The following is an 11,066-nucleotide window of genomic DNA, read 5'->3' on the forward strand; positions in this document are numbered from 1 at the left end:
ACAACATTTCCAAGCCTGTTAACAGTCTGAGGCATCTGTTGTTTTTAGAAAATGACACTGTGGTATGGATACCTCCAGTTCAGTTTGCCGCAGATAAATATCAAACCACAATTCAGACGTTTCCACACTTGTCACCATGCTCCGTTGTCAAGTCAACACTATAAATGAAGGCCAGTCTTGATGATCCCATGCTCAATGCAGTCATAATTGACAGTGTCGTTGAGTGAACATGGTAATACTGCTGTAGAACCCCACGTTCAGCAATGTACTCTGTCTGAACCGACTGCTCCAAAATTCTTGTGTCTGCTTCAGCACAGTGTTTTGTCATCAGAACTACCACAGATAGCCTCCTATTCTGCTTTACAAAGTGGCCAACTCCTTGTCACCTACTAGCTATTTCATCATCCTTCAACAACATTCCATAGAGGCTCACGACAAAGCAGGCAAACAGCTGACCAGCTTCACCATTTCCGAGATGCTCATTCTTAGGTGGTGGTTCATAACAACTTTGTCAAAGTCACTTACAGCAGTGGACTTCCTCATTTTTTGTCTGTATTGCTACAGAATGATTGATTCTCCATTTGTCTCTGCTGCACTTGCATACTTTCCTTACCACATCATGTGTTCACAATTTCACAAGGGAGCATCCAATCTCACATTGGGCAGGAATGGTCATCATTGCATTCCATCTCATAGTTCCCATTATTGTATCAAATTTAATAATTTAACTCACCATAGTTAAAATCTAATCCATAAACACTGAAGCACCAAAGAAACTGGTATAGGCATGTGGATTCAAATACAGAGATATGTAAACAGGCAGAATGCAGTGCTGCGGTCAGCAATGCCTATATAAGACAACAAGTGTCTGGCACAGTTGTTAAATCGGCTACTGCTGCTGCAATGGCAGGGTATCAAGATTTAAGTGAGTCTGAACGTGGTGTTACAGTTGGCACATTTGCGATGGGATACAGCACCTCTGCGGTAGCGATGAAGTGGTGATTTTCCCATATGACCATTTAATGAGTGTACCATGAATATCAGGAATTTGGTAAAACATCAAGTCTTTGACATCACTGCAGCCAGAAAAAGATCCTGGAAGAATGGGATCAACGACAACTGAAGAGAATCATTCAACGTGACAGAAGTGCAACCATTCCTCTAATTGCTGCGCTCGGCCATCAATAAGTGTCAGCGTGTGAACCATTTAACGAAACATCATTAATAAGGGCTTTCGGAGCCAAAGAACTACTCATATACCCTTGATGACTGCATGACACAAAGCTTTACACCTCGCCTGGGCTCATCAACACCGACACTGGACTGCTGATGACTGGAAGCATGTTGCCTGGTCGAACGAGTCTCATTTCAAATTGTATTGAGCAGATGGATGTGTACGGGTATGGAGACAACCTCATAAATCCATGGGCCATGCAAATCGGCAGGGGACTGTTCAAGCTGGTGGAGGCTTTGTAATGGTGTGGGGCATGTGCAGTTGGAGTGAGATGGGATCCCTGATACGTCTAGATATGACAATGACATGCAGGTAAGCATCCTGTCTGATCACCTGCTTCTATTCATGTCCATTGTACATTCCAGTGGACATGGGCAATTCCAGCAGGACAATGGGAAACCCCACATGTCCGGAATTGCTACAGAGTGACACTCTCCTGAGTTTAAACAGTTCTGCTGATAACCAGACTCCCCAGACATGAAATTATTGAGCATATCTGGGATGCCTTGGAGCATCGTGTTTAGGAGAGATCTCCACTCTCTCATACTCTCATGGATTTATGGACAGCCCTGCAGGGTTCATGGTGTCAATTCCCTGCAGCATATTTCAAACATTATTCGAGTCCATGCCACAATGTGTTGTGGCACTTCTGCATGCTCACGTGGACCCTACATGATATTAGGCAGGTGTACTAGTTTCTTTGGCTCTTCAGTGTATGACAAATAGAAGATGGGCTGATATTTATTCGATTCTAGAAAGGCTGTCTCTAGGTGGCACACAAAAACACTGGTGTAAGAGAAGAGGAGGAGGAGGAGGAGATTAGTGTTTAATGTCCCGTCGACAATGAAGTCATCAGAGACGGATTAGGGAAGGATGTGGAAGGAAACCGGCCATGCCCTTTCAAAGGAACCATCCTGGCATTTGCCTGAAATGATTTAGAGAAATCACGGAAAACCTAAATCAGGATGGCCGGAGACAGATTTGAATCATCATCCTCCTGAATGCGAGTCCAGTGTGCTAACCACTTCGCCACCTCGCTTTATGTAAGAGAAGATATCTTTCTGTTGTCTAGTGTGTTCATTGGTCTCCCCTCAAAGACGAAATAGTAGCTGTTACACCATAAAAACTAATTAAAGTGAAGTGAAGTGAAGTGAAGTGAAGGGAAAGGTGGTCACACATTAGTTTACATATGGGTGGTGATAGCCTGCCAGAAAGTTTCAAAACACAACACACATTGCAGCAGAGTAAAAGAGTCAAAAACAACCCCTGGGTTGTGGCTAAGGTGTTACTCCTCAATATCCTTTCTTCCTTGTTGGTAGTGTAGTGATATGTGCAGCAGATCATCTGTGAAGTTTGGAAAGTAGGAGAGAATTGAAGCTGTGAGCCTGGATTGTCATTGGTGGCTGAAAAGCCCAGCTGGTAAGAGTGCTGAATGTGAAAAGTAAGGTACTGGGTCTGAGTCCTGATGTGGTAAACTATTTTAATCTCCCCACTACACAGTGAAAAGTTCACTAAAAACAAGTTTTTGTGATCCACCATTGGTAAATAATGCACTCACTAGTGCCTAAGAAAACTAAATCAGCACAGTTCCTTTGTGCCAAATTATGGGTTCACCATTATTATTCATTTGACGTCCACTATTATTTTCTTATGTAATCTATCAACAAAGTTCCTTCTATCACCATTAAGTTGTTTTCCTGCTTTGTGTCCTGCCCACCTACATTTCATTTTTTTTAAAGTCATACTCATTTCTTCCAGTCCAGTAGGTTGCCTGATCCATTTCTTTGTGTTTTTATCTCTTAATTCCCAACATGTGTTGCTCCTATAGCTCCTAAGCAAATTGTTTTTGCAATGGAAGTCTGTATCTCACTGCCAAAATTCAAAACTAGTTATACGCACTGATTACAAGCTTACCATTTGTGACACAGTGAAATCTTTGTTTTGACAACTGATTACCTTACTAGGCAGTTTGTACTTTCCTGTTTATTTACTTTGCTGCCCATAAAGTTATAGTATTCAACTACATTAGACACACAAACTCAATGCGATCAGTGACTTCCTTGGTAATTTGTACTGTTTCTTTCCATATGCTTATTTTAGTCTTATAATTTAATTCTGGTCTCCTTCCAAATATACTGCACTCAGTTGTTCCATAATTCATGAAGTTTCTCTTCACTGGAGGCAGACAACACAATGTCACCAGAAAAATAAATGTTCCAGGTATAAATATATTAGTAGAAGGAGCGAAATGTGACAACTCAATATATAGTTAAGGTGTTCAGCAGTCGATAGAAACATAACACGTAAACAAGCCTGGAACCAATGGATGATATCCTCCTTAAGCGATACCTTCTACACACACACACACACACACACACACACACACGGCTACATTGTCCTGGCCAGATACATTCCACCAGCCCTGCAGCTTGACAAGTTATGTTCCAGTCACCCTTCTGCAGTTCCCACTATTGTGATGAAGTGTAATGGAAGCTTATCATTGGTAGGTATATTAGCAAATCTAACAGATTGAACCAGTTCCTTGTTTATCAAGATCTTGTTGAAACTGAGCCAAATGTTTCCCAAAACTAAGAATCCAATGGAAAGTTTTAATTCATACTCATTGCTCATTCCAGTAATGTTAAGTGTAACTTGTTCTATAGACTTTTATATTAAACAATTTAGTGGAATAAGTGTAGATTGACTTGCTTGTTTTTCATTTCTACAGTGCTGAAGAAATTTCTTGCAGAGAGACCAACATACCGGCGAAAATTTTGGGAAGTAGAAGGGACAGGACAAGAAGGAGACAGAAAATTGATATGGTATTCTCTTCTGAGGAAAGAAAGACTGTTACAGAAGACTGAAAGAAGTAATGCACAAGTTCCTATTTAGTCCTTTGAAGAACAAAAACCTATGAATGAAAATTTTAGTAATGTTTGTTATGCCACTTCATCAGAACCATGGAGGAGAGTGGAGAGAGAGAGAGAATAAACCAAGTTTCTCCAAAACATTTCTTCTGTTAATATATAACTTTTTATGTTCATTTATTTGGTGTCTTCTTCATAATGAAATCTACAGCACACAGTGTCTGAATAAAGGCATATAGTGGGATATTCAGTCTTCACTTCTGACCCAGCATGCAGTTTAAAATTAAATATGATAATGTAATGTGGTGAAGTTTTTGGAGGTGTATGAATGATGTAAATTTTAAGGTAAAGGATGCTTATGTAATTATGAGTGTAACTAGGTCTTATTAACACTCAGCACAAAGTGTGTACTATCTTAAAACAGATAAACAAATATTATCTGGGTCAGTATTAGGATTTCACACATGGAAAAGGCACTTGAAGTCATGAGGAAGAGTCAAATGTGTAATAACACTAAGACAAAACTTAATACTGCAGCACTTAGCATAGCAATCTATAGTTCAGTGGCGTAATTAACAGACTTATAAGCAACTGTACAATGGCAGGATTTGGATCAAATCCCAATTGATTGTAGGGTTTTTGATTTACTGCATTCATTTGTTTATAGTAAACACAAATTTAGCAGGTGAACAGGTGACGGTTCAGCACCTTAAAGGGCTCAACATGTGCTTTCTTTATCACTTAATAACCCTTCTGAAGGTCATACACTTCAGTCTTGCCTCCTGTAAGAAAGTGGGTTTGTCAAATGAATAATAAATATGTAAAATTGTGAGACAGAATTGTTGGCCAGTTCTTGCCTTCAGCAGAAATGACAGTACTGCCAGTAAAAGTATGTACACAGTCCTGGCTTTCAGAACTAATAGTTTTTTCCTTGGCAAAATAGATGGATAGACTGGGGTAGCTTAAAATGTAATGGCAGATGACTTAGACACCAGAAATAAAGGGACCCACCTGCAGGGAGAGCGTAAATCATTTCGGTGATACAAACTGAATAATCACAATACAGAGGAAGCACTGAGTGGCAGTCAGGCACATTGAAAAAAGGCTGCTAGATATTCTTAGCCTTTGGACTAAGTCCTTCACACAGCCACTGTTGTTTCCAGGAGCTAAGACCTGACTAACACTGTATCTGAGATGAGCGTGACCTTAGCTGGTGTGGGTAGTGCGGGTACAAAGGAGGTGAGGGTTGAGGAGAGCGAGGGATTGGAAGGTTGGGGTGGTGTAAGATGCTAGGGCTGCCTAAGGGAGCAGAAAAGCTGATGTATTTGGGAAGAATCTAAATTGAACCTAAGTCAAGTGCACTGTGTAGGGTGGTAGACTCAACAGCTGGGTGGTCCAGCTGTCTCTCAGCTAGTCCGGAAGTAGCCATTCATATTGTTGGTATCTCATCCTGGATTTTATGTTGTTGGAAGAACTGAATCGTAGAAGATATGGATTCAACAAACATCCTATATCCATGGGATTTCAAATGGACAACACATATTACATTCACCAAGGTGCAGACTACTATCTTTTTGTTTGTAGATCATTTCCACTGCACTCATTTCTGTACATCGTGCAATAGCCAGATCCCATTGTTGAACAGATACTGAAAACTAATCAGATCTCTAACTGTAGAACCATGCCACACAAGGGGTCTTAACATGAAATTAGCAACTAAACCCTAAATGTCGCTACTAATTAATCCACAATTTTGGGTTTATGGTTTGCAGGAAACCAATTCATTTATGAATGGGACCCAATATTCATGATGTCACATGATAGTCCTCCCCTTATAAACAAGCAGGGACACCTGAGAATCTACCAAAGAAAGTTAAAAGTATCTGGTACCCTTATCCATTTCCAAAACTCCTTTATCTCTTTATTGTATTTGATTCCATAAGGAAGTTTATGATCTTGTTCAACTTGATGAAACACAATGTTTGCTGATTTCTACAGACATCATCAATCTAAAAATGATTCTAGAGCAGAATACTTTTAGAAAGGATAATTTCTGGTAATTGTGTGTTTACTTACTCTGCCACAGGAGATTGTTACCTAACAGCAACAAAAGTTGCTAACAAATAATTCTATTGGTGAGACAAAGATTCTAAGCTGGCCAATAAAATGTAAGGACATGCCTGTGGTGAACTGAGCAGAACATTGAGGAGAAAAGGGGGGCAGGGGTGATACTCCTGGGGTGACACTTCACTGCTAGCCTTTGGAGGTTCCTAATTGCAGTAAACTTTGTTTTGAACATAAGCAATGACTGTCAGTTGGAGTTATTGTTAGTAGATGCCTGGTTCAGCTCAACTGAGTTGCCACAGGCATATGTATCACACCTACAGAAGCTGGTTTTCCCTTGAGTGCAGCATAGACATTGCACAACAGCTGACATCAACCACTGACTGATTACCACATGGTAATGATATGCACTAAAGCACTTCAGTAAAAGGTCACCTGAAAACGTTATGTTTGTTCCAAAGTGATAATTAACGCATAGGTAAATAACCCTGAGGTCTGTGTGTGTGTGTGTGTGTGTGTGTGTGTGTGTGTGTGCGCGCGTGCATGTGCGCGTGCATGTGTGTGTGCATGTGTGCGTGCGTGCGTGCATACACGCACACACATGTGTAATGCCAAGGTTATCAGCTACACATATTAAAAGAAACAAATGTGGGTAAAATGACTGAAATCGTTGTCGCACAGTGAGGAGCAAATTTACAAAATGACACTCATTCACTCAATCCCCCCTACACAGGCCTTAATACAGTGGATAACTCTGAAAGGTGCTATACTTGGGAGTAAAACAGAAGTAAAATCACAGAAGAGCTAAAAGAAAGACACAGGGAAATGTAACGGGCTGACCACTTACAAAAAACGTGGGTGAGCTTGTCACCCTGTTAACATAGTAAGATAATCTGCCTACAATTTGCAGAAACAAGTTGGACAGATCACAAAACCTTAAAACTCTGACCACATTCCTTTCAATCAAACTTAAAATAGAGGGCAGGTCTGCTGGCAAATCTACCACTGCACTCTGGTCTGAAAATAACATGCAGCCTAGTCAAATGTGGGGCACATGACCCGTACACCATACCTAGTGTGTTATAGAAAGGTATTAATTGTTTCAGAATAGGTCTTGTTATAGGTAGATGCAATTAATTAAGCCATTGTCCAAATTGAATAATTTCTGTGAAAACAACAGCAATTATGACATACTTTAATTAAATCCATAAAGCTTGTTTCTCTAGGTTACTGATAGAAAATGTGCACTCAAGTGTAATTTTATATTTCATGAACGTAATTCTTCTCAAATTGGTCCTAAAAAGAAAAAATTATTACATAAAGTGTCACCCAGCTGGTACCAACAGCAAAACTGATCACTATGGCATGAACTCATAACAGTCCTCGCATAGATCATCCACACAAGGAGGGGGAGGGGGTGGGGAGGCACAAGCCCAGATGACCTTGCCTACCTACCAACCACACAGTAGGCACCTTAAAGTGTGGTTGATGCTTCTACGAAAGCATAAGTCATGCCCAGAGATGAAGATCACTTAAATGTTGTTTGTAATCAAGACTGAAATTACCTTATTTTTTGGCATGTTTAATAAAGATCCTAACTGCAGCAATTAAGTACACTTATCATCAGGAAAGGAAACAGTGTGAAACAGAGTGAAATACAGCACTAACACAGCAGTCAATGATGACCAGCTCACACAAAGACCATCTGCTATGTAACATTGGCTGCAGCCAAAAACAAAAGACCATCAGCTGAAGCCTTTCATTGTTAGCTGACTTCTACTGAGTCAGGGCTAGGGAGTTGATTGGCCTACTTAAATTTAACACACTGTACACAGACTCTGTACCAGGGGAAGTGGTGGCATCAGGAAGGACATCCAGCCACCAACCACCACTCAATGGCAAAATTCAAAAATTATAACAATGTTGACCCTCATCAAGAAACAGGACAGGCCAAAGAAGAAGAAGAAGATAAGGAAACAAAAATAAGTTGTTAGGCAATATATTAGGCGAATACAGGCAATGATGTATTAATTCGATGTTCTGCTTGAGTAAATAATTAATCATGTGATGTACTGTATGGTGGATGGCATTGTAATGATAAAGAATGATGCAACCTTTTGGTTTGTGTTTCCCGATTTCATGAACGACTTAGGGCTAACAAAATGTTGTATAGTACACTTTTCAGAAAGACTAACTGACACAAGCCTGGTTTTGACGGTCAGACAAATTGTGCGAAATCCAATGGGAACAGTCCTTTTTAATCGTTAAGTGATCCTGAAAAACAGAATGTACAGCAGTCCTCAAAATGCTTAAGGATATCTCTATCTCATGGTAAGTCTGGGGGCACAAAAAGACTAGAGCAACTGGGACACAGCCCATGGCCACCGAAGATAAAGGTCCCCTGGTATCTGGAAAAAAAAATATCCACGTAAATATTACAATGGAAAGAACAAGTGCAAAATTAACCAAGTGAAGTATTTCCCTCTTTTAAAATAATCAAAGTTGGATTTTCAAATTCCTCAGAGGTAAAGATACGCAAATTACTTAACCTCATTTACCCAAGGTCAAAGATCTACCTGCGTCAGGACTCAGACATCAGTTAATTAGATCTAATGAAAAGCAAGGATTTGGCATGAGTAAATTTTGCGGCCAAGGCTATGACTCAACTAAGGACTTTGAGTTGTATTTGAGAAACACAGACTGGATATACAGGTTGTTACAAAAAGGTACGGCCAAACTTTCAGGAAACATTCCTCACACACAAAGAAAGAAAATATGTTATGTGGACAGGTGTCCGGAAACGCTTACTTTCCATGTTAGAGCTCATTTTATTACTTCTCTTCAAATCACATTAATCATGGAATGGAAACACACAGCAACAGAACGTACCAGCCTGACTTCAAACACTTTGTTACAGGAAATGTTCAAAATGTCCTCCGTTAGCGAGGATACATGCATCCACCCTCAGTCGCATGGAATCCCTGATGCGCTGATGCAGCCCTGGAGAATGGCGTATTGTATCACAGCCGTCCACAATACGAGTACGAAGAGTCTCTACATTTGGTACCGGGGTTGCGTAGACAAGAGCTTTCAAATGCCCCAATAAATGAAAGTCAAGAGGGCTGAGGTCAGGAGAGCGTGGAGGCCATGGAATTGGTCTGCCTCTACCAATCCATTGGTCACCGAATCTGTTGTTGAGGAGTGTACGAACACTTTGACTGCAAGTGCAGGAGCTCCATCGTGCATGAACCACATGTTGTGTCGTACTTGTAAAGGAACATGTTCTAGCAGCACAGGTAGAGTATCCCGTATGAAATCATGATAACATGCTCCATTGAGCGTAGGTGGAAGAACATGAGGCCCAATCAAGACATTACCAACAATGCCTGCCCAAACGTTCACAGAAAATCTGTGTTGATGACGTGATTGCACAATTGCGTGCGGATTCTCGTCCTCCCACACATGTATATTGTGAAAATTTACAATTTGATCGTGTTGGAATGAAGCCTCATCCGTAAAGAGAACATTTGCACTGAAATGAGGATTGACACATTGTTGGATGAACCATTCGCAGAAGTGTACCCGTGGAGGCCAATCAGCTGCACACACTGTACATGGTACGGAAACAACTGGTTCTCCCGTAGCACTCTCCATACAGTGACGTGGTCAACGTTACCTTCTACAGCAGCAACTTCTCTGACGCTGGCATTAGGGTTATCGTCAACTGCACGAAGAATTTCCTTGTCCATTGCAGGTGTCCTCGTCATTCTAGATCTTCCCCAGTCGCGAGTCATAGGCTGGAATGTTCCGTGCTCACTAAGACGCCGATCAATTGCTTCGAACGTCTTCCTGTCGGGACACCTTCGTTCTGGAAATCTGTCTCGATACAAACGTACCACACCACGGCTATTGCCCCGTGCTAATCCATACATCAAATGGGCATCTGCCAACTCCGCATTTGTAAACATTGCACTGACTGCAAAACCATGTTCATGATGAACACTCACCTGTTGATGCTATGTACTGATGTGCTTGATGCTAGTACTGTAGAGCAATGAGTCCCATGTCGACACAAGCACCGAAGTCAACATTACCTTACTTCAATTGGGCCAACTGGCGGTGAATCGAGGAAGTACAGTACATACTGAAAAAACTAAAATGAGCTCTAACATGGAAATTAAGCGTTTCCGGACACATGTCCACATAACATCTTTTCTTTATTTGTGTGTGAGGAATGTTTCCTGAAATTTTGGCCGTACCTTTTTGTAACACCCTGCATACAAGAGGCCTACTGTGGGTGTTATAACCTTTAATCACTAATAAATTGCGTGGATATACAAAAGTAGAAACAATAGCGGGTTACATGCCGTGCCGTGACATGCAGCCGGCGCCGTTCATAGCCAGGTGGCTCGGCCGAGCTGCAGAGCGCCTCTATCGCCGTGTTCGCGTACTGACGTACCGGCTCTTTTAAATCTCATGGCACTGTCACAACACTTTTCCCCCCTTGAAAAAAAACACTCACTTCCTTGGAGACATGGACAGTGCGGAGACATCCACGGCCTCTTGGGAGGCCCCGAGAAGATCCCGCGGAGAAACACGAGAGTACGGTCGAAAATGTCCAGGACGGAAGCTTGCGCGTGGAACGTGCCTCCTGGATGAGATGATGGGTGAAAACTCCGGAGCAGCATCCATAGGTGTCGTGGACCTGGGGGTGTGCTCCAGCGAGATGGGTCCCGGAGAAGGCGGCGTCGCGACTGGGGCCGGTTCCAGCATACTCGGAAGTGGTAGCGACGTCGGCTGCAGCAACACGCACGGAAGATCGGCAGCAGCGACAGGACTGGCTTCTCGGGCTGGTGGAGGTGAAAGAAGGGGCGGTGGCACCGGCGTGGCCACCACTCGTG

General features: G+C 41.8%; 1 protein-coding gene across 4 annotated transcripts in view; it reads left to right on the plus strand.

Annotated features, from left to right (window-relative positions):
- The window catches only part of LOC126199373 (protein FAM169B-like), an 89,555-nt gene extending 85,313 nt beyond the window's left edge, over nucleotides 1–4,242 (plus strand). For all 4 annotated transcript variants that reach the window (XM_049936285.1, XM_049936283.1, XM_049936282.1 and 1 more), the window contains one exon: nucleotides 3,963–4,242. In XM_049936285.1, the coding sequence (XP_049792242.1) occupies nucleotides 3,963–4,126 (164 nt within the window). In that variant the 3' untranslated portion in view covers nucleotides 4,127–4,242. The remainder of the gene's footprint in view (nucleotides 1–3,962) is intronic.
- The last annotated feature ends 6,824 nt before the right edge of the window (nucleotides 4,243–11,066 follow it).

This window comes from Schistocerca nitens, chromosome 8 (genome assembly GCF_023898315.1).
Source record: "Schistocerca nitens isolate TAMUIC-IGC-003100 chromosome 8, iqSchNite1.1, whole genome shotgun sequence".
In the NCBI taxonomy this organism is placed as follows: Eukaryota; Metazoa; Arthropoda; class Insecta; order Orthoptera; family Acrididae; genus Schistocerca; species Schistocerca nitens.